At 44.7% G+C, this 25,262-nt stretch overlaps 1 protein-coding gene across 3 annotated transcripts in view; it reads right to left on the reverse strand.

The window, feature by feature from the left end:
• BMPER (BMP binding endothelial regulator) overlaps positions 1-25,262 on the reverse strand; it is a 240,243-nt gene that overhangs the window by 207,029 nt on the left and 7,952 nt on the right. For all 3 annotated transcript variants that reach the window (XM_045792879.2, XM_045792881.2, XM_045792880.2), the window contains exon 3: positions 2,003-2,102. In XM_045792879.2, coding sequence (XP_045648835.1) covers positions 2,003-2,102 — 100 coding nt within the window. The remainder of the gene's footprint in view (positions 1-2,002; positions 2,103-25,262) is intronic.

Here is a 25,262-nt window from a genome sequence, read left to right on the forward strand (position 1 = left end):
TGTATGCTTTTTCCTGTGCTGCTGCAGTAAATTACCACAAGCTGGGTGGCTTAAAACACAGACATTTATTCTCTCGTAACTCTGGAGACCAGGAGCCCCAAATCAGGGGGTTGGCAGGGCCACACTTCATCTGAAGGCCTAGGGAAGGCCCCCTCCTTGCCTTCTCCCACCTCCTGGAGACTCCAGGTGCTCCTCGGCTTGTGGTGGCATAACTCTAATCTCTGTCTCTGTCGGGTTTTATTTTGCTTTTTTAGTGTTTAATTTTTTAATAAACAATCATTATAATTTACTACAATAACCACGGTTACTAGTAAGTAATTGGGCATTAATTCTTGAAATGTGGATTTTATGTAATAGTGTGTTTTGAAAAATTCACAGGATCTTTGTTCAATATTGAGACTCATGGGTTGTCATTAAAAATGGGCTTTAGAATATTATTGGGATGACTAAGGCAGGGAGATGAGTGGCACACACCAGGGACAGAATCAATGGTACTGTAAGAGTGTATACTTGCATGGTGAGAGCTGGTAGCTATACTTGTGAACACAGCATGACACATAGTTTGGCAAACCACAGTGCTGTACCCCTCAAACTAATGTAACTTCGTGAATCAACTAGAGTTCATTGAAAACAACATTTTTTTTAAATGGGCTTTAGTCGACCTGGTATCTGTAGGGTTCTTTTGATGGTTCTTTAAACCTCCCCACCCTCCAAAAAAAAAAAAAAAAAGTGTATATTCTTCTGAGGGATACAAATCTCCTGATACAAGGTCAAGCTCTGCTTTAGTGGTTTCCTCATCCAGACTGCACACTAAGTCTCTTGGGAGCTTTTTAAAAAACAGATGCCAAGCTCCCTCCCCAGAACAACTGAATCGGAGTCCCAGGGAACAGAGTCCAGGTATTTATAGCTGCCTTTCTCATAATAGGGTTGTTTGCGCTGTGTGTCTGTCTGTCTGTCTCCTCTTCTTAATGTAAAGACACTAGTCATATTGGATTGGGGGCCACCCCCATCCAGTATGATCTGATCTTCACTAATTACACTTCCAAAGATCCTATTTCCAAATAAGGTCACATTCTGAGGTTCCTCGTGGATGCAAACTTTGGCAAACACCCCGCACCCCAGGACTGCCGGATTCTGTCATGGCCGTGTGACTCCAGAGCCCACATCCTGACCTATGATGCTCTCGGTGCCTCCTGAGGGCCCCGCTCTGTTAGCCACTGTCCACGCACACACTCGGCGATGGCAGAGCATGACCCGGCGCCTGTCCCCGAGGAGTTCACGATTTACCGAATGCATGTGAGGTGATGAAGGAGGAAAAACGCATCACTGAAGTACCTTGTGGACTTCTGTGTGCCACAGAAACGTAGAGGGGAAGGGACGAGTGACAGCTGGGGGCCTTGAGCACAGGCAGCATCTGGACCGGTGGGGAGGAGAAACCTGAGCGGAGGCCGAGAGGCAACAGCAGAAACAGCCTGCTCAGGAGAGAGTGTGCGCTGGAGGACCGCGGGAATGAAGTTGGGGTAGGCATATTTTAGAGAGGCTTCAAAGGCAAGGGAAGGAACTTGGATTCAATTTGGAAGGAAAGAAAATTAATAGGGGCCAAAATGATAAAATTCGGGCTTAATTTAAAGACTCCTCTGGCGGAATAAGGCACGGCAAGCGTGCAGCCTGGAGACATGCTGAAACTTCCTGACAAATAAGCTGTACACATGTGCGGACCAACACCCATGGGCATCATGTTTGCATCTTCTCTGTCACACTTCAGCAACCTGCCTTAGAACGCAACCAAATATGCCGAGGTCCACCACACCCTCATCCCTCCATTAGGAAAGTCCCCGTTACTACCAACCTCCCCAACTCACACACACAGACGCACATGCTAGCTTCCCTCCCAACACCCACTGGCACCCCAGCCAAGAGCTGAATGAAGAGGAAGGTGAGAAAAAGAGAAATAAAAATGCCCAAAGCAGCAGCCAGAAAAGGCGGCCAAGACATAAATCACCTTTGCACCGCTCACAACAGGCTCCCCTCTGCTTGATGGCGAGGGCACAGTCTCTCGACAGCACTGGGCACTTCTCTCTCTTACAGGTCACTTCCTTGTTCTAGGCAGAAAGAGACAAGAGACATTTGAAAGAAACTCCAAACAGAAACCCCCCCCACCCCGAATTCTGACACGTGCCTGAGGTTTTGCTAGCCTCCCTCTTCCTATCTTGCCTTCATCTTGGCAAGAAATACTCATGAAAGCATTTTGCTCTCTCTGGAACAGAAATATTCATTCAGAAACACGGGACTTTTGAGATTAGGGGCACATGAGAGGGGAGTGAAAAGTTCCCTCTTTAGAAACCAACGTCACCTAGATAACCGAACGCGGAGAGCAAAGCTTTCTCCCACTCCGTTCTAAGGTTTCTTTTTAGTACACACTATAGAAACGATAATATTTGTGTAAATCATATTTTGCCCATTGGGCTACCTGGGCCAGGACTGCATCGTGAGAACAAAAATATTTGCACACAGCCGTCCAACAATCCTTAATAGTAGAGTGCATTAAAATGCAGCAATCTAAAGTTCCAACTCAAATAATGACAAAGTTGAGTATTGAATCCGCTCAGTAAGAGAAAAAATAATATTCTCCATGCCAAGCAGAGACACAGTCGTCAGTGTTTTATAGCCACGGGACAGCTGCATTATATTAGCACTTATGCTAATGAAGTGTGGTGGGCATTTGCATCTTCGGTTTTATCCTGAAAGGTTAGCTGTTAAAATGTCTCAGAGAAGATCCAAACATGATGTATATGCCTGTTTATACTCAGGCTGGGTCCACGTGCGCCGAAAATACTAGGTCACAAAACTTAAGATTTGAGCTTCAGTAAGTTTCTTCTATATGCTATATGCTAGGTGCTACGGCCTTCATTCCTATTAAAATTCTGTGAGATAAATATTATTACTATCCCCAGTTTATAAACAAGAAAACTGCTGCTCAGAGAAGGTATACGACCTGAGTAATCGATTCTCTTCTTTTCCCCCTTTTTGGCGTCTGTTATGTGAGAAGGAGGCCTCATGGAGCTAGCCTCATTTACTCCTACAATCCTGTGGTCCTCATCCTAAGCTCCAGATCAGGACCCCTGTGTGGTACTTCACAAAGACTGGCACTGTCTCCCACCCCCTGCAGATCTGACTGATCCTAAGGACCAGGCCTAGAGTTTTCCCAAGCTCCCCCCAGGTAATTCCAATGTGCAGCCAGGGCTGAGAACCACTACTCTGCAGAGAGCATTCTTGTGCCGGGTAGGGCTGAGATGAGTTCGGGAGCTGTCCACAGTCCCTCAGTGATGGCAGACGTCCCATCTGAACCCAGGTGTCCCAGCTCCAAGCCCTCCCAAGCTCCTTCCCTCACCCACTCCTTTCACAAAGATGGTGGAATCAAGACTCCCTGCAAGTCACAGCCCTTCAGTTGATTCTCCTAATTTTTCTTAAATTACAAACATAATATGTAGTATGGTCACAATTCAAATTAGGGAGGTCTGTTTTAAAAAATTAATAGTGTCCCTCCACTACCACTAAAGTGATCATGAACAATGACCAGGAATATACGCTATTTGTTTGGCATTATTAACAGTGACTTCATTTGGCAAAGTCCAGTTCCCACAAGCCGTCGTTTGATACCGATGCCCCCCACTGCAAGACGTCTGTGAAGTGAACACACTTTCTAAGCAGAACATCTGTTAGCACAGCTCATGCAAACCTGGCTGCAGCCTCAGGGAAGGGCCACCCCCAAGTGCACCTCCTCTCTGAAGGGAAAAATCCTCCGATATGGGGAGTTCAAAGCTCTAAGGGCAGTCACGGTGGGTGTGAGTCACAATTCAGGGTCTGATACATAGGAAGACGCGCACTTTCTTAAATATAGGAACTCTTTGCTAAATCAGAAACCTGGGAGCCAGTCAAATCCATAGCAGGATCCCAAGATTCATAATAAATAGCTTGTAACTATAGTCCAGCACAAAAGTTATTCCAACCAGATGGTTTGTAGCTTCACATCTGGAATTTTTTTTGTACACACACACACACACCCCAAACCTAAACTTTAGCTGTAGGTTTAGTGAGGGATTTCCCCCCTTCTAATAACATTCGGAGTTTTTCTATATTCTACCAAACTGCCATATCTGATCATGTCCCTGGTGTCTGGTTGGCATGGATATGAAGCACATGCTTAGAAGCCCAGGCCCTCGAAGAAAGCAAGAAAAACTACAGAGAATTGCTCATAAGAGGCTGATTCCTCTGTCTCCTTAATTAAGTCCAGCAGCTACAGAGTAAATTTAAGCACAGGTTAATTAAGACCACTCGCTTCGCTTTCACTGATTTTGCCAAGAGACAAAAGCACTGGGCTCGAGCCAGGGGCTCTGGTGAGAAGTGGCGCCCACAAAGCCATGCCTGCAGGAGTCCATCTCTACCGGCCTCCTCACCACCACCACCCCCAACCGTGCATCAAGTGTCCTCTGTTCTAAGGGAAGGCCATGGCTCATTCGCTTCACTTTTCCACTCAAGAAACTTCTTCTGGTGCTGATTCATACTTCCAAACACGTTCTATGTCCTGGGCTCTGCACTAAGAATTTTATATGCATCATTTCACACACAAAAAAATCAATAAATAAAATAAAATAAAATTCCACATCACCCCCATTTTACAGATGGGGAACCAAGGTTAAGATACCTGCCCAGGGTCATGCAAAAGGCAGATTTGGAATGCAAACAGAGGTCTGACTCCAAAGGCAAACATTTAAATGCTGCACTTTGCAACTTCCCAGGCACTCAGGATATGGACAAAAACAAAACAATGTCCTGACCCAGAGGCCCCAGGGGAGACTGGTGCCTCCCCTGTGGTTCCTCACACATGAAATGAGCTCTCTAACAGGAGCAGAATAACACCGCCACAGGGCTGTGTCATCACCAACCATGGGAAGGTCTACAAATACCAGGTGTTTTCTGGTAATGAGGATGGTTATGCCATTTTGGATGTTAACAGGTAGCTGTATCTATCATACCTCTGAAAGCCAGACTGCCATCCTTGAACAAACTTTCCAGAGGTTCCAGCTTGGGTTTGAATCTCTCAAAATCTAAGCAACAGAGAGAGTGGTAGAAAAGCACTGGAGGAAAATATCAGAACATTCTAAAAAACGGACCTAGCCAGTATGTAAGAGTAATAAACCTTATCACATTTTTCATCCTCAGTCTCTGTCTCCAAGTGTTCATCACTTTCTAGGGTCAGCCAGCCTGTGATTTACCTGCTGTCAAAGGTGTCTGCATTATTGCCTCTTTTCTGAAAGACCAAATATATCAAAACCCAAAACACAGCCTCTGGAGGCACATGAAATGAAGTGCCAACATGCAAAAATAAAAGGGGGGCATAGGGAGTAAAAGAGAAAAAGTCTACATGGCTGGCAACAAAGCTCTATAAGGATGTGAGCCAAACCACAGCCTCAGCCACAGCCAAGTTCAAACAGGATTCCGGCAGCCAGCTTGCTGTGCCCAAGGTCTGCCACTAGGTGGTAGCACAGAGTTCCCTGGGCTTCGGAATTGGGACCATGAGACCTGCTAGTGGCTGCCGAACATTTTTCAGTGTCCGATGTGAAGGGACATGATCACTCACTGAAGGGAGGCAGGGGCTATAGAGAAGATAGCAGATCACCACTGTGAGATTTTCCTGTCTGCTTTCTGCAACTAGAAAAAAATGTTTTTGACATGCTTTTGTTCTATTTCAAGCCAATGTCTTAAAGATATTTTTTTCTAAGATTCTTCCAGGACCAATCCTATTATGAAATATGGAAAGTATTACCTGACCTTTCACTTATATTTTAAAAATAATAATAAAATAGAAATCTGGAGAGGAAAACACAGCAGCTAATAGGATGAGACTGATCAGGGAGAAATGTCAGCTGGCAGATACTCCATTTTTAGACTCTGAAACGGCATCACAAATCTCTTGAAATAAGGATAAAAATTAAAATACCTGGTTCCCTGCCTGCCAAGACTCCAGCGCCATGTTAGGAAGGTGGCAGACCACATGAGCCTCTTCCTCAGAAGATGGCATTATTTTCCTTCAATCCTTGTCTCTTATGAAAGCAAAGCCTGCCTTAGAGGCAAACAGCTGTCATCTGGCAAACTAGCAAATTCTAAGTGCCAGATCCTTTTTCAGAAAATCAAGAAGGCTGCGAAGTTGTCATACTTCTTTCTGCCCAAATGAACAACACTCAATAGGTCAATGAAGCCCACAGGCTGGATAGTATCAGAGAGGAGATGAAGGGGTTAGCAGTGGCTCTCTTCCTTAAATTAGAAACCCTGCAGACTTTCCCTTCCCCCTCCACAGATGCAAACCCCGCACTCTTATATCATCACTGCAGTCTTATTTGGGGAGGGGCTTATAGATCGTGCTGCCCTCAAGAATCCCCCTCCCAAAATGCAAACATCCATGGAGGTGAACCCATATTAACCCTGAAGGTTATCATCATCAGCTACTGTCGGGGGATAGAGGCCCAGCACGAGGACTCTCAGAAGCACAGGAACTTAGCAATGGAAGTTCTAGAGCAGCGGAAAAAACCCAAGACTTGGCACCCGTGCCATAGTACTCAGTGCTGCTGGAGTGAGAAATCATGCCACAAGCTTCCCCTCTATTCTCCAGAAACTTATACCGTGTTGGAGGAAACCAGACGTCAGACATTGGCAGGTCACACAAAAACTGCCGTGTAACTTCTGGCACCAAGTGAGAATTTCACCTTGAGCCAAAAGCCATCAGGGTCGTTGAGCACAGATAGGACATGGTGACCCTTAATCCAATTATTTTTATCAGTAAATTTATTTGAGGTGCACACACAGTGATGTTTCACTATTTGAGATTCTTGAGACTGCTCACAGAGGAATTTGTTTTTAGGAATACAAATGTCTTGTGTCAAGCTTCCCAAGGAGGAAGGTGATCCGACATCAGCACATGTATTCTCTGTGGAATTTCTAGTCGCCCCATGCATGAAGTCAAAGAGGTCAACTTTTCCTTGAAGTTCCCCATTGTAACCCAATTCCAGCCCCAAAAGCGCCAAAGGGAACTTTATGGTGCTTTTGAACGCAGGTCACAATTTCTCCTAGGCAATATTATAAAACTTCTCATAAACAGAAGAATAATACTTCATGTTTACATAGCACTTTTCTTCTAAAGAGCTCTGCAGACATTATTTCATTAATCCTCACAGGTTTCTTAAGATTCGCAGATGGGGGAATGGCACACAATAAAGTTAAGTGTCTCAGGTCCCTCAAAGAGGAAGCTAGCAGTGGACCTGGGAACACAACCTGGTTCCCAGGCCTGGATTAAGGGGCCAGCCGGGGAGGTTAGTTGCTAAGGCACAGCATTAAAATTTATGGGTGTATCATATTAGAATTAGGTTAGCTCCTACTCGACTGTTGAGATTTTAGGAATAGATTAGTATGTAGCTGAGCTAGTCTGGAAATTTTCCGGAAAGAGGCCACCTGGGTCAGACATGCAGGTCTCCTGCCCTTGTTATAGGTAACCTGTTAAAGGTGCCATACAAGGGCTAGACCGAGACTTGGGCAAACAGACCTGACTGCAGAATGTCATGGTCCTAGCATACAGAGATATACGTAAAGGCTGAAAGAAAAGACCCAGAAGGGGCAGGTTCCATTGCTTGTCAGTGGCTTTGATAAATGGGACATAAAATACAGCGATTCTCTCTCTGGAACATACGGTCGGGGGAAATCCTTTGCAAGTGAGCAAGAGCACTCATAGAGGAGACAACACAAGTTTGTACCTGCTCCAGCCTGTTTCCTTTGGACAAAATCTGTTCTTAATCTCTGAGAAAATAATCATTGGGAGGGTGGGGGGAACTGCGATAGCTCAGTGGTTGCCAGTGGCAGTATTAAATTTGATTGATGATTTATTGTTTTAATTAAGCTTTTACTTGCTTGTTCTTTATTACTGATAGTACAACTGACTTCCCCATAACTCTTGCACAGAATGAACTGGAAGAAAAAAAAGAAAAGGCAGTTTGGTCCACTACAAAGCCTTAGTATACAAAATGGGGCTCTGAGCCATATCTCTCAGCTCAATGAAAGTAGAAAAAAAAAATGGAAAGAAAGAAAAAAAAATGAACAAAACCATTTCTAAGGTGAGGAAAGGATGTTTGATAGGGAAAATGACACAAACTTCCCAGCCAGGAGAATAGTTTCCCAACACCTCTTCCTTTCCCAATCCAGTGAGGTCCTAAGATATGTACAAGAGGTGGGGGGTGTCTGAGGTCCGTAGGAAAGGTGTCAACAAGCCCTTGCTTTTAATGTAAATTAGCATTTCCAGATCTTTCTGAACCCCCAATCTCCACCACTTTGGCAAATCCCTTCCATAGCCAGAGTAAGAGAGCTGATCCATTGCTAACCAAACAATGAAGTGGCATATAGTTTTCTGGGCAGGTTGCTGAACTGTTAAGAATAATAGCACCTGGCATTTATAGAAAATCTACTATTTACCAGACTATGCTAAACATGCTTTATGTATTGTCTCCTTTTTAACCCTTGCAACAAGTCTCAGGAAGGTACCAATTTTATGGATAAGAAAACTGAGGCACAGAGAATTTTAATGGCTTACCCGGGTTTACACACAGCTAGTCAGGGCGGAGATTCAAAGGCAGGACCTGTGGATACCAGAGGCGGTGATTTAACCACTATGCTGCACAGCTTGGTTCAGGGGCTAAGATGAGCCATCTCTTCCTCATCGCTGGAATCTAAATGTTTGCCTTTGCTAAGCACTCCCCATTTTCAGACCATCATAAACCTTAGTGGTTCATGGTTTCACTTGGAACACATGAGTAAAAATAGTGCATTTTAAGATAGATTAAATCTCTGGCTTAAAACTCAGGACGAGTATCAGTCTCTGAGAACCCAGTCATTTGCAAAACAGCTCAGAACCTGGATCCGAAGCCTCCAGGTCCTCTTGTTTCTTCCTGGATTTGAGCAGGAAGGTGCCTCTCCCAGGAGGCTGGCAGCCTCCAGAGGCTATTCTTTTGGAGTCTAGAGATAAAAATACCTGGCAAGAACATATTTTTGGAGACTTAATGTGAAAGCATCTTGCAAGGACATCACACAATTCATCGCACTGTGTCTGGGAGTGTTATTCTTTCTTCCTCCTGTCTAGGCTCAGCGAGCCTTTACCCCAGAGACCTGGACCCTGGCATATGCCGCCTCCCCCGGCCCAGCTAACAGTGCAAACTCTGAACAAAGCTGCTCTTGAAGCTTGGCCATTTAAAAGATTTTATGAAGCCCACTGGGGCCCCCCGATTATTTTGCAACAAGTCATATCCCATGAAGAAATTCACTTCTCTGCAACACAAAACAGAGGGAGATTAAAGAAAATGGCAGAAGGGGCAGGGGGGTGGAGAAAAGAAGTAAGACCCCCTGCTGTTCTGTCTGGCCAGAATCGTGTCTTTTAGTACCCATATCCGCTACAAAGACGATGTTCTGATGATATATGGCCCTCATACATCACTAAATGACAGTGCTCTCCTGATATTGTACCTTGAAAATATGACACGTGCCAGCAGAAGCAGCAGGGGGTTCATAAGAAGGCCTTTTTATATTTAACTTACCCAACATTTCAATTCTTGTTTAATAGGCTTTAGTTTGTTGGAAGGGATTGTTTGGGGTCCTATGCTGTTTAAGGATTTAGGTCCGGCTTTTTTTTTTTTTTTTTCCTTTTCAACGAACTCTCAGAACAAAGAAACACAGGCCATTAGAATGTCCCAGCTACTCAAGTAAGCTCTGATTTAAAACAGGGCAGTGTCAAACAGCTCCTCATTCTGTTTAATCATATTTTGAAATAGAACCAAAACATTAGAGATGGCAGAACACAAAAGAAATAACCAGCAAATAAAAATAGTAGCCTAAAGAAAGTAGCACTGCCTGTTTTTTATTAGACTGTACATCGTCTAAGCAAGGGGTCCGCTGGCAGCTCCACATTCACGTAACCGTGATGGATGGAACAAAAGCAGCCAGTGGCTTAAGCATACTGGACCCCATCACAGATGCAGCTCTGAGCACTCAGGCTCCCAGAAGCAGGATGGAAGACCAGAAGATGGACTGTGTCCCCTCCTGCCAGGCAACAGCAGCCAGGTATGTGAACTGAGAGGAGTAGAGGTGGCATCCTTTCTTTATTTGGCCCCAATTCTCAAGCCTACTCCTCTCCCATCCCCCAGCAAAAGGGAATCAAAGAGATGGGATGTGGGATGGAGCCGGTGCTCCTGAGAAAATGTCCACGGACTCCTGACCAGGGGCGAGAGGGGCTGGAGTCCTGCAAAGAAGTACAGCCTCCAACACGAGCAGTCCAGCCGCCTCTCCCAACACCTCCTATTATTTTACATCGCTGTGTGGCCTTCAGCACATGAAGAATAATGAATCCACTTTTTCCTCCACCCGAAAAGCAAACAGAAAGGAAAGGTGAGTTAAAATTCTGTGGCCATTTGTATGCATTGCTGGTGAGCTCTTTGACTCTCCAGATGCTGGAGCCCAACTCCAACCACCAGCAAGATCTATGACGCAGAGGGCAGAAGCCGGCTTCCCACCCTTCGGGGGACAGCAGGGAGACTGCCCACCAGGTTGGCAGGGGCATTGGAGAGACTGAGGAGGGAAGGTGAAAGAGTTAAAAATAATAAAATCAGAGCAACTTCCACCGGAAAGGTTGCAATCTAATGGTCAGGAAGGAGAGCTGGAGATCTGACTTGGGCAGTGCTTTCCTGGCCCACCACCGTGTGAAAGCTGGGCTCCCCGGCTATACAAAGTGGCTGGGAACTCAATGAACCCTTTTCATTGTGCACATAGACGATTCTCTGCTGAGAAGGAAAATGTCCGAAATACGGACATGGAGTGTCTTAGACCCCATTCGTGTCCTGCCCGGGTGACTGGCGGCGGCAAACCATGTCTGCACGCGGCCAGCCCTGAAACGCATCCCCCTCATCAGCACACACGGCTGCCTGCATCACCCACAGTGGGTGGGACTCACCAGGTCCTCAAACGCCCCTGACTCCTGTGGGTCAACAACAAGCCACTGAGCAGATTTTTCACAGGACAGAAGCGTTTTCACAGGTTGCCCATGAAAGCCCGTGCGCTGTTGGGAGCTACAAAAATACCTTCTCTTGACAAGTAAATGGAGCTGACATCACAGGGAAGAGGCAGGGCGGAGGGGCTGCTTGCAGTCCATCTGTCATCTTGACAAAGTAACTTTCTGGTCACTAGTGAGACACTTTTAAAGACATCTGCACAATTGACCCTGACCACCAGCAATCACAGAGGCTTTCAAAGGGACCCCTGGGATGGCAGGCTTTAGAGCTGGTTCCTACCGTCCTGCCTCCAGATAACGGTAAGGGTGGCGTGATGCATCGGTGCTGGAAAGATCCCTGCTCCTGGGTCGTCTTCATGTCAATACTAACTACAGAGGGTGTCCAGTGAGCCTGAAGAACATCAGGCGGGGAAGCAAAGGGAAGCAGGGGCCCTCTAGCCGGCTGGAACTGAAAAAACCAGCCCCAGAGAGCTTTCCCATATGAAGACTGTTCTGTGAGCTAGGGTTGGTCTGACTCATTCACCACGGCCATTAGCAGCGTGTTCTCTTCACCAAGGCCTTCCCAAGGGCCACGTGCAGGTGTCAGAAGGAACTGGACAAGCCACAGATTTATTTCATAGGTTTAGAATGCAATTTCAATCCACTAGCTTTCATTTTCAAATGCATTAAACAATCAACAAATGCAAATTTTGCATATAATCCACTTTGATTAAAGTGTTATAAAGAAATGAAAGCGGCTAGTTACCCACAAAATATTACTTACATAAACTTGCTGCTAAAGGGATTCACACCACGTGCCCCACTTTTAAAAAGTAAGGGTCAAGCATGGTTATTACCCTTAATAATTGGTTTTTTAAAGTTTCACCATAAAACAGCTTCTTGAAATCTTTAACCTCTAACACAAGACAAAAGCGTCAACAGAAAACAAATGGCCTTTAGGAAATGTGACATCTTGGCTCTAAACTCGGATTTTTTCTGCAGGTTAAACATTCGCACTGCAGAATTCAAATCTAGCTGACTAAAAATCCATGAATCTGTTTGACAAATATTGTTTGAGCCCCTGCTGCTGGCCGGGCACGGGGCCAGGTTTTGCTGGGAACAGCAAATATGAATCAGATACATCTTCTGCCCTAGAAGAGCTTACAGTCCAAGAGGGAGAGGGGCCAGCGCATAAACACGGCAAAGCACCTCCTGTGTTGCAACACGAGTGGCGCATACTGCTCTGCATGGGTTCAGAGGAGGAAAAGGTCAGCTCCAACCAAATTCCACCGCCACAAACACCCTGAGACCATCCAACCCATCTGGGTTCCTAAGCTGCTATGCGGGCCACTGAACGTCTGAGACTTCAAGAAGTTTTGTTGTACAATTATCTCACTGAGACAGAATCTGACCTACATGTGTCAGCACCTTGGGATGGGACAACCCACTCAAGGAATCTCCTCCACGGAGGACATTCCAGAACATTCCAGCATAGGTGCAGCCACACGGCCCAGCGTCTTCGGCGGCCCCACAGTGTGTCTGAATGTGTATCATGGGGAAATTGTTTGTGCCACATTTTCCTTGCTCTCTGAAATTTCGAGACTTAACATACCCTGCTGGTCTTGTATCTGTAAAATGTCTTAGGTAAAGTATAAAAATACCAACATATTAAATTTTAATTTACATTCCAAAGCTGATAATGATCATGCTACCAAGTATGCACAGAAAGAGCTTTTTTTAAAAAAGTTTTCTATGAGAAAAATTTTGTTTTATAATTGTTATTGCTTATAGTTATATATTTTACTCTGATTATATTATTGTTCACTGGAAGCAACTTTTCATCTTTTAATGTCTTTGTATAATTCCCCCACCATCAGCCTCGATATGCCAAGTCACATGAGCTATGAAAAAGGCAAGTCTTCATTACAGAAAAAGCAGCATTTGGAGTAGAAATGAAATTTCGTGATTTAATTTTGGTGGTTGGAATTAGTTAGATCTTTAAATTATTGAATCAAACAGTTAAACACAAATAGCACATACTCGTTTATCTGACCGATAAGCACAGAGTGGGCCTAGCACCATCTCAGGCCCTGGGGGTACAGCATGAACATCAGATCTGACATCCTCACATGGCCGATATTCTAGTCGGGAGACCTACAGGAAGCCAATAACTGCATAATAACAGGCACTGACAAGGACTTCGGAGAAAATGAAGCAGGACAAGGGCACAGAATTGGGGAGAGTGAAATCCAACAAGACATTTTCTCTGTTTACATTCTTACCCTAGGTGATTTTATACAGATTCGTGGTTTAAAAACCATCGATATGCTGAACGTTCCCACAGTCATGCTCCCAGCTCTCTCACCCTTCAAGGGCAGACTCCTATCTGAATGTGCCCATGGATGTCCAGAAACATCTCTGACTTAAGATGGCCCAAACAGAGATCTCTGTCCCACCCCTCCCCCAAATCTTTCTGACCCTCTACTAAGGAAACATTTGCTCTGAGACCGGAGTGAGGGGATGAGAATAGGTAATATATTGGATAAGTGTGTTCCAGGTACAGGAAAGAACAAAGGCAAGCACCTTTGTTGAGAGGGTGTTGGGTATTTTGTGTGCTGGGAGCCCAGGAGTGAGGTCGGACACAGTGAGGGGTGGAGGGACGCACTGGAAGCAGAGGCCGGAGGCAGCAGCAGGAGCCAGATCTCAGAGGGCCTTGCAGACCACGGTTATACGTCAGACTGTGTTACCACTGAGATGAGAAGCCACTAGAGGGTTTCTCATAAATAACTGAAATAATTGGATATATAATTTTAAATGGTCACTGGTTGACAATATACTGTCCAGAGGAAAAAAGTGATCATGGAGGTAGTCAGAAATTCCCAGGTATATTTTCAAGGTTTTGCTGTCAAGGTTTGCTAATAGATTGAACATAGGGTATAAGAGAAAGAGGAATCAAAAACCCCATGGCTCATGGCCTAGGAAAATGGAACACTGCGGCCGACATCGCTGGCTGGAAAAGACTAGATTTGGGTGAGGGATGGGACAGAAATCTCTGCTTGGGCCATCTTAAGTCGGAGATGCTTCCTGGACCTTCATGGGCACATTCGGATAGGACTCTGCACTTGAAGGGTGAGAGAGCTGGGAGCATGACTATGGGAACGCTCAGCATATTGATGGTTTTTAAGCCATGGATCTGTATACAATCACCTAGGGTAAATGTAAACAGAGAAAACATCTTGATTGGATCTTGGGGCCCTCCAATATTTAAAGTTTGAGAAGATATGAAAGACTCAGTAAAAAAAAAAAAAAAAAGTCCAGGAAAGAGTAGCCATATAAACAAAATTCTTATAAATCCATCACGCAAATGCTGAGAGAATACTACATATGTAAGTCCTTACACACACACACACACACACACACACACCCTGTACTAAACACACACACGTGCACGAGCACACACACCTGTACTAAATCACTGCCTGAGATTATTACATTAATCCAGTGACCACCAGAGGTCACCTTCTCTCAGCACCTGCCACCATGCCAGATACCTAGAGACCAGGATACTTCAGGATGGGCCTGTCACTGTCAGCCATTTGAGGCTCAATAGATGTTGTCTTGGCCACTGCTGGGTGCTCCTTGCCCCTACTGCTAATAAACACTGTGCCTGCCAAGCTACATCTCTGAGGAAATAGACTCAAGTTTAGGAAAATTCTGACTGGCTAGAAGAGCTGACAATACCAGGGAAAAATTCTAGGACCAATATCCCCAACCAACAAGGCTCGGACCCACCAGAGCCTAGTGACCAAAGGCTAGCTGAGTACTGAGGAAGAGTGTGGGAGGGAGAGAACATTAACCCTTAGGAGTAATGGAAAGAAAAGGAAGGGAGAAATCCTTTATTTTAACTTTTCCTTCTCAGTTATACTAAGACCTAGAGCCAAAACTCTGGGATGAATACAGTCCATAGTCAGACCCTGCTTTCAATTTCTGATCCCAGCAAATGTGGCTCAAAGCTGGGAGTGTGATCTCATCCACGGCAGGGTAACTAGGATAGAGGGATCTAGGGAAGAGGCCTGTACTCACAGGCAGGCACTGGCCAAGAAGCAGGGAAGCCAACACCCCACAACCACTTTGGGGCTCACTCTGGAAGTGAGCGAGAGGCAGAAAGGCCAGCAGAGAAGCTGGAGCTAAAGATATGTTGCAACCGTGGGATTTGTACTCCTCTCTGTCCTTTCAACAAAGAATTTTCTTCCCACATATTGGAAGGCTGTTAAAGTTCCCCTGGGCATTCCCTCCACCAGGCTCAACGATATCAGCACATCGTCACTAGCAGAAAATATTTCCTAACCCCCCACCTAGGCACTCGGCTCTGCCCTAAGCCAGCCTTTAGCTTTTCCTAGCCATCCTTTTCTTAATCCTTATCACAAATGGCCTGCGACGTGGTGCTTCCAACTCTGCGTGTGCCAGAGGGCTCCCCACTGGACACCCCATCGCTCACATGTCTGGCCGCCATGGTATGTGTAGGAAGAACAACCACCCCACTGTAATTCTGCTTGTACGTTTCATTATCAGGCTGAAACCAAGAACTAGAAACTGAAACTGAGAAAAACAAGACAGAAAACTCGAGGAGTGGTGACATCATGGAAATGCTGAGCTAATAACAGAGAAAGAAAATAACATGGTAAAAAATAATAAAGATGGAGATGATAAAGGTGAAACCCTGGAACAATGGAATGCCAGGCCAATTTTTAAAAAAAAATTTTTTTAAAGGATTCTCATTAAAAGTATGGGAAACAGTTTAGCAACGTGACCAGAATTGAGTGAAGGGAACAGCTCGACTTTACATTCTCCCTGATCACGGAAAGGAAGGTGTGGGCACAAATGGGATGACACGAAGGGAGAGGAAAGAACTCAGGTTTCCCAGAATACTTCTGTTCTGGACGAGGAAGGTGCCTGCTGCACAGATATGGTTAGCAGAAGGGAACGGCTCCTATTATGGAGGTTAGGGGATGGAAGGGATTGCGGTGGGGTATCTCCAAACCCCACCTCACCTGGCCCTCAACTCCTTATCGACTGCCTGTTTCCTCCAGATGCTGCTGGAGCCCAGCAAATCGGTCCGAAAACCCTGGCTGTTTTGTCAAATTGCTACATCTAGTTGGCTCATGCTGAAGAAGCAACAAACATCCGTCACATTGGCTTTATCCTGCAGCTGCTGCCCATCACAGAAAGACCACAGAAGAGAGAGTGTATCCCTGTGGGAATCCATCATACGAACAGGCTGGCAGCAACCCAGAGGGTCACCCCGTCCCACCCAAAGGCGCCAGTCAGGACTCTACCTAACTGGACCACAAGGACTGTTAAAACCCTAAAGCCCAGGGAAGTTATTTGCTGGGTCTCTCTCACTCACCCCCTCACCCTCCCTGGGTGCTTTCTCAACCCTTGTGGTCAGGAAACATTCTCTGAAAGATATCTCAGTGGAGTCTACCCGGGATGCTGCAGGATTCCCGTACTTGAATCATAGTCCCAACTCTGGCTTGTTTGCAGTGTGAATTTTGTCTTGCTTTACTTTTCTGAGCTTTAATTATTTCACCTGTGAAATAGGTTTCTTGAGAAAACCTACCTACCCTACCTCACAGTGTGGTTTTGAAGAAACTGAAGTTCAGGTTCCCCCTAACTTACGAACATAGTATCTATTCATAAAATAGTTGTTAAGAGGTACTATTCTAGATGCTTCGAATGGTAGTGAGAAGTCAGACATGATTCCTGCCTTGAAAAAGCTTTAAGTCCAACAGGAGAGAGTCCATGTAAATAATCAACAAAACTTCAGGGCAGGCAGGAGTAAGGGTTATAGTAAGAGTGACCAACATAAGTCTTCGAGGAACAAATGATTAATTCTGATTGGGTGACTAGAGGAGGATTGAGAGAGAAACGACATGAAGAGAAAAAGTAGCACTTCAATAAATACCATTAACATGCAAGAGAACTATGTGAAAGCCCCCACAAAAATAATATTCTATAAATGAGAGTTGACCTACTGTTAAGTTTTGTATCAATAACAGAACTTCAATTGCCCCTAACCCCTATTTAATGTGTTGTTGATTCATTGGGGAATTTACCTATATTTATGTTTCTATTTATACATCCTTCTCTTTCCACTAACCTCAGTTGGGAAGAGTTTTCCAAAAATTGGCCCCCCCGTGTAGAGTCACTGGAAGAGTTCATTAAAAATGGAGATTCTCTGGTCTCCACCAGACCTTGGAGTCAGAGTCTCTGGAGGAGGACCCCTGAATCTGCATTTTTAACAAGCTCCCTCCTGGTTCTTAGGCACATTACAACCTGAGAGCCGAAGGCAAAATCCTTACCACTGACTTGTTAATGTGAGATAACATAAGAAGTCATGTCAAAGTATCTGGGAGAGGACCAGGAAGAGGGAGGGGCTGCCAGCCATGGGGACACAATTGTCTGCTCCTTGTCAGCAGTGCCCAAAACTCCGCTGGAAGGGCCTCCCCCCACACGCACATGACTACTGGCTCAACCCCATGTTCACACTTTTATTTTAGACTCTAGGAATAGAAGGTAGTTTGCAAACTAGATCCATTATCTTAATGTTATATGAAATACATACATATTATGCCTGTGTGTATGTATATATATAACCTATCACAGTCAAGGAATAATAATTTGTTCTGATTAATCAAATATTCCAACCAAGAGTTAATATCCGTGGCTTACGTAAGTTCATCAATTTGCTACTACTCCAGAGCAATATAAGATATCTAACTTCAAAACTACCTGGAACATAATTTAATCTTTTTGTCCATTTTTTTAAAAAGTGTTTTTCCAATCTCACAGTGCCTCAGGCCATTATTAACATAAATGCTCAATAAATATGTGCTGAGTTTAATGACCATCAATCATTTCCCTCCGTCAGTCCTAAAACTCAGCTCCCACATTCCCTGCAGAGCACACACTGTGTCATGTGTTCCCTCTCATTGGTATGAAGGTGAACGCTTCCCTCTCTACCTCCTCTCTACCCCCACCACCACCAGAAGGGTCTGAGGATGTACAGAGAGCCCATTAATTCAGAGCTGAGGGTTCAGAGATTTAGAGGTGTTCATGTTTTACTATATCACCACATTTTATGTTTAGTTTATGGACCCGGTGTAAATTCGCCCTTAATTTAAAGGCCCCCTCATTCAGATACACTGCAATAACCTGTCGGAGTTACTATCTCCAGTGAAAAAGCCTTAAGATGCTCAAAGTATGCATGAGGTTGAACCACAAAAATTGCTGTTTCTGTAGGTCAACACCAAATATCAAAATTTTCATATACTTCAGTCAAACACCAAAATCCGGGAACTGTATATGTCTGTCACTTGGTCAAATAGTGTGTAAATTACTTTAAGCAAGCTTCTCTTTGCCCTTGTCCAGTGTATGGTTTATACAAAACAGAAAAAAAAATGTGTATGTTTTTAATAAATCCCAACTATTCCCCACACACACACACACACACACGCACTCACAAGAAAAAGGAAGCCACTGGTCTGTGGGACATGCATGCCCAGCACATCCCAGTAAGGAGAAAGAAGGCCTAGCTCGTACAACAGAAACCACCCCTGGACTAATGAGACTCGGAAAAAGGGCATATCCCTGCCCCCTTCCTGGCCATCCAGCTCTTCCCCAAATTCCAACTTGAGTCACCTCTTAGGGAAAAGGAATTTCCATCCCAGTGCTCACCTATGTGCTAATGGAACTGGGAGCTGACCTCTAGTGGGTCCCACCGGGCACAGAACCATTGTTTCACATCGCTTGAAAACAGGAAATCACCACGTCTCAATTCCAATAGGCACCATTCCCCGCAAGGAGCATGAACACAGGTACATGGTGAGACCCTAAACTGTTTTGGCATAGCAGCTCTCAAGCGGGAGAATATCTGATTAATCTTTCATGTCCTCTCATTCAGAATATAATGTCCCCCCGAGACCAAGAAACACTGCTACATGAAATGTCTTGATGCTACTGCTTTTACACTATAAATCCACAAAGCAGGAGAGACCCAGCAGTCTGTGAGAGCCTCCAGGATTTGTGAATTTCTGTAAAGAAAAGGGACAGAAAGGGGCAGTCAAACACGGCACAGCCAGGCTTTTGCAGAGGCAGAAGCTTCAAGCACCACAGACCACAGACACAATGCAGGGGCATCCGACCCAAGAGGGTCACATCTTGCCTCAGACACTTCTGCTTAATGAGAAAATAAAACAGAAAAGGAATTCCCCCCCCCCCGTATTTTCCAATAAGAAATATGAAAAGGAATGCAAATGTCATTACTTTGCTCACGAAAAAGAAAGCAGTGAGGGTGAAAGGAACCTTAAAGCCATGGCCGGGTCCACAGATGTCTCAGAGAGGAACCTAGGAAAGATAGGTGGGGAAAAAAAACAATGCTTACAGAGAAAAAGAAAAAATAATTAAGATAAGGAACCTAAAAATGTCTCTCACTGAGGACCGAACGAATACAAGAACAGCTTTGGGCCTTCTGGTTTTCGTGCCTCCTTTCTGTGGGCCAGGCCTGGTCTCCCGGTCTCATCTTCCTGAGGTCACCCACAGCTGAGAGGGCCCACAGCACCACCAGAGAGACCCACCACACAGGCTCTAAACATAAGATGCTGAGCCTACGCCTGCCAGCCTCAGCAGCCATGAAAAACCATCCAGCCAAAATCTATTTATCTGACCAAGAATACAAGAGCAATTTTGGAAATGCCTGCTTTTATAAGTTAAAATGGGCTCAGTGTCATCACTCTCATTTTCATTATCACTGTCATTCTCTTTGAAGTATCTCTGGGGCATCATCACTCATGCCGCAGATCCTCTCCCAGAGTCGCTTGACGGTTATTCCATCAAAGTGCAGCATCGGGGAACACAGTCTGGTCAGCGAAGATGCTACTTGCCCCACCCTCTCATTTTCTCTTGTGGAGTTACCTGCGTGAAACCTTAAAACTGCCATTCAGGTTACAGACCCGCCTTTGAACTTCTCATTTGGCAGAGCTGGGTTAGTACCACCCATTACCTAACATTAAAAAAGAAAAGAAAGAAAAAAAAAAAAAAACCTCATTACACTATACGACATGTACATACAATAAGGCCTTTGTCCTTAAAAGAAAAACATAATTTTCAACAGACTCGGCTTCCAGAAGCCAAGGGAGCTAACATCCAAAACCCAATGTAAACATTAAGGCTTGTGTCAAGGTTTCGGAGCTAGCCTCACTAGAAGGAGGAGGAAATGACCGGCTCCGGCAGCAGCAAGGATGGGGAGGCATTTTTCATTGTGACTTTTGAAAGCAAAAGTGAGGTAATCCCAGATCCTTCCCTCTCACACCTCCTCTACTGTCACACACATTGCTGCGTTTGACAGCAGGATGTTTCTCTAAGAGGGAATGTTCCCTTTGTCACAAAGAAAAGCAGGTCTTAGTGTCTATAGGACTCTACATTTTCAAATGTGAGTACATTCCTTTCAAAGGGGAAAATGTGTTTTTGTAATGATTATTTAGGATGTCTTTTATAGAGAGGGTTGACCTTCTGTGACAAACTCTCTGGGAGAATCATGTTTTGGAACTTGGAGTTCCATTCTAGGGGGAGCTAGCCCAAGTGTTAACAACCCAAACTATAAACAGGAAACTCCAGGCTGACTCCTACTCAAGTCCCAAGGTTGCAGACCTCTCGCTGTAGATATGGCGCTTGCAGAGATGACTGGACAAGGTTCTTAGACTTGCAGACTTCATCTCGTAAGACATGCACTCACCCAAGTCACTACATCACGACACAGAGCATGGGGGCGAAGAGAAGATGGCTCACACCCGGAGAGCAGGGGATGGGACCGTGGGCTGCACACCTTCAAAGCTGCATGGATTTGTAGGGCCCTCGAGTCCAAATCCAGTCCCATCAGTGACTCTGGGGTTAGCCTGGAGAGGGTGAGGCCCCACAGCACGGGCATGCCTGAGCGACTGTGGTCAGAGAGCAGGACTCGGCACACTCTCAGACGGGGGGTGGGGGGGTGGCTCGCCAGTGCCAGCTTAGCAGGTCCACTCGGGAGTCGGGTTTACATCCTTGCCCCCCACCTGCCACCTCCTGATTCAACAGCAAGTGCTGAAAGAGGACAACTAGCTTCACAACAAAGGCAATGTTGTGCTTAGCTATCTGCAGAGGGGCGCCAACCAAGCAGGTGAGTCTTTGAAGACAAAAAACAGAGCAGCCATCCATCTTGCGAAGTCCCAATATGACCAGCATTTTCCATCTTCTATTAGAAAAGATAGCAATCACGTCTATCGAAGTTCCGTTGTCTACCCTAACAGAAATTCACAGTAAACATATTTCACACGGGTCCATTTCATCACTTCTTAAAAGCATTGCATCGACAGTGACAGTGGCAGTAGCTATTGTTTCGGAAGTGCTTACCATATTCCAGAACCTGTTCTAAAAACTTTACATGCTTGTGTTGTTGTTTTAAAGATTTTAGTATTTATTTTTTTTTATTTATTTATTTGAGAGAGAGAGAGAGAGAGAGAGAGAGAGAGCGCACACGCCAGCATGCATGGGGGGAGGGGTAGAGGGAGAGGGAGAAAGAGAATCCCAAGCAGACTCTATGCTGAGTGCGGAGCCCCACACCGGGCTCAGTCTCAGGACCCTGAGAACATGACCTGAACCAAAATCAAGAGCAGACACTTAACTGACTGAACCACCTAGGTGCCCCTAGAACTTTACATGGTATTTTTTTTCTTTTTTTTAAGATTTTATTTATTTATTTGAGAGAGAGAGAGAGACAGCCAGAGAGAGAGGGAACACAAGCAGGGGGAGTGGGAGAGGAAGAAGCAGGCTCCCAGCACAGGAGCCTGATGTGAGGCTCGATTCCAGAATGCTGGTATCACGCCCTGAGCCAAAGGCAGACGCTTAACGACTGAGCCACCCAGGCGCCCCTAGAACTTTACATGTTTTAACCCACAGTTCTGACCAAAGCCCTACAATGAAGATAAAGAGATACAGAATATTAGGCAATTCACCCAGAGCCTTACAACTATTAATGCATAGACATATGAATCACTACACTATTGTTCTTTAAAAAATATACTTTTTAAATTATCTGCTAAAAACTATGGCATACACTTCACTGTCTTCTATTCAAATTCTTGCCCTTAATAATTCCATTTATACTCTTAACAAAGGCCTTTCACAAACATCAGTGCATTTAACCCACACACATCACCTCAGTTAATAGCTCCAGTCAACAGATTAGGGTCTGTATGATTATTCCTCTTTAGAGATGAAGCTGAAGGGTGCACACACCATTGCGACTTGCCCAGGACTCACAACTAAGGCTCAGAGAGTACAAGTCACCTGTTCAGTGGTGCACAGCTAGCAGCGGGACCCCCTGAGACTTGAACCCATAATTTCAGACGCCAACGCTGCCACCCCACGGCTATATTTCAATGACAAAGCAGATATTAAACATTTAGTGAAGAAAGAAAATATTTTTCCTGAAGATCTAGCTAAGGGATTAAATTATATCATAATATTTTTTAAAGCACCATTAGCAGTTTAATAGAACAAACTTGAAAGTTTATAATGGTAAGATTTTATATTAGCCAGGCTCTTTTATATTGTTGCTCTTATTCATAATAATAACAATAATAATAATAAAAGCCTCAATGTGGCCTTGTCCATTTTGCACTTAACTATAGAAACATTCCAAAGATGTTTGGGAAAGTATGTTACTTTTATCCATGAAATTAGTTTTGTTTTGGTACCTTTTAAAGTTTCATGTGGTATTTATTCACTTTTACTAAGATCTTTCCAAATCAAAGTTTGGAAAATTTGTGATTTTTGCTCTAAATTTTCAAAATCCCTACAGCAATCTTAATTCTGGATTTCTATCAAATAGGGTTCCAGCAAATTCCATCTACGATGAACTCTATTCCATGTGAAAACATACAGCAGGTATTAGGGACGTGGGCACCATCACTGATTGTTTCCAGGAGTCCAATAAGATGATGAAAAAGGTCTTTCTTTGATAGTCTCCTAGAATCTTCAGTCTAACGCTGCAATATTTAATACCACTGGTCTCTCTGTTCTTCAAACATCTTCTGCCTTGGCCTGCACTTTCCTGGTTCTGCTCCTTCTCCTATAACTACTTCTCAATCTCTGTCATGGGTTTCTCTCTTTCTACCCTTCCCTTAAATATAACCCTTCTTCCAATTACTCTTGTAGGCCCATTTCTTGAAAGCTCAGTGTAGACAAATAACTTATTCCCAAAGTGTTGCAGTGTATATCAGTTCAGGCAGTTAACAAATGTCTGTCCTCTGGTCCTGATTTCTCTCACGAGCCTACTGAGCTATTCTACCTGGAAGGTCATCAAAGCCAACTCATCAGGTTTAAACTCATTCCAACGCACTTGTATCAGTGACCTCTTCTCTTCCTACATTGTCTATACCACCGGTAGAACTCTCGAAATTCCCTCTAATCCATCCCATCTCTCACTTCTGCCATCTCTTCTATTGCCAAGTTCTATCAACTTGGGCTCTAAAATTCCTCTGCAAGTCTAGGGGTCCCAGCACAGTGGTAGACTTTTTTAAGGGGAGCAACCCAATTTTGACTAGTGTATAAAATTTGTGCTACCTCTGAGAACACATACTACCATGGTAATATCTACCACATGCAATAATTTGCCAAATGAGTCACACAACAGTGGAGAACAAAAATGGAATTTTGAAAAGGGAGCCCTGGGAAGTAAACTATTCTACTCAGGTGGCAGCACCCTGCTCTAGAGACACCAAGTGATTAGCAAAGTGACTGCTACAGAGACACCCTAGCACATCACTCTACCATAATGACACTGCATTTTAACTACTGTCTTGCTGGGCGTGGCTTAGAGTCTTTTAAACCACATATTCTAGAATTGGAAGGTGGTTAAAGAAATTCAAAAGAATGAGCGACACTGGCTTATCCCAACGTCTCCTTCCATTCCCACTGCCCATGCTGCTTACTCTCACCTGCTTGCTGCTTGCTCTTCCCCGACCACAACACATTCCTGGAGTCTATTGTCCAAACTCCAGCCTCTCCACAACTGAAACATGCCCACGAAAGCTCCTCGAGGCATTTATAGAAAACACATCTGATTGTGTCATGTGGCTGCAACAAAATAGGAAATCCTCCCAATTACATGAGTGGAACCGATCTCCTTATTACTGCACTCCACCCAGTTTCCTGACTCCAGCTTCCACCAGAGCTGTGGGCACTCGGGACCCGGCCACTTCCACAATCCCCAGGCACACACGCCTCCGTGCCTTTCTTCCAAAGACGCCTTGCCAAGACCAGCTTTCCTCCACCCGTCAGGGTCCCAGATAATTCAGTCAGAATTCAACTGCAACTCCCCTAGTACTTGGGTTCGAGTCGATTATAGTGCTTTTTCTGTCACCCCTGTGGAACTTATTTATGCGTGGGTCTTTCTCCCCCATTAGGTCGTGGGCAAGAATCTGTCCTGTTGGTCTTTGCCTCCCCGAGGTGCCCAACCAGCACAATGCTTCAAACACAGAAAAGGCTAAAAATAATAAAAGAAAATGGAAGGGGAGAATTTGGTACGGAGAGAAGGAAGAAAGAATAATATTATTGAAATTATAACCTGCTATCCCTAGTGCTTTGAGAAGTGTCTTATAGAATTAGATCTGGGAATCAAGAGGTCTTAAAATATACACTCAGCTCATTTGCTGATCTTTACTAAGTTCCACAAGCACACTCAACCTCCCGGTGTCATGAAAGGTGGTGTTATTTCTTCTTTTTATCACAAAGGAGTCAATATACCATCAGCTGGACAGAAGTGCCACCGAAGAGGGTGCAAAAAAGTGATATCCTTTATTTGTGCCACAAATGTTTATTAATTGACTTTATTTTCCATCGTTTTGCCTTGCCTGACTTTTCTAACTATGTCCTCCTCTTCTGCCTCACCGTCTCTGTATCCCAGTCTGCAGAAGGGCTCCCCTTCCTCAGCATTATTTCCTACACTTAAAACACAGTTCGCCATTGGTACGCACTTGAAAGGCCAGAGTCTACAAGTGAAATGAAAGCATGTTTAAAATGGGATGGGGATGGGACTGGGGAAGGGGAGCACACGAGTAAATGGGCAGCAAAAACCCACTCAAGTCTG

Source organism: Ursus americanus, chromosome 3, assembly GCF_024610735.1.
Source record: "Ursus americanus isolate L20-20 chromosome 3, mUrsAme1.1.p, whole genome shotgun sequence".
Taxonomy (NCBI): Eukaryota; Metazoa; Chordata; class Mammalia; order Carnivora; family Ursidae; genus Ursus; species Ursus americanus.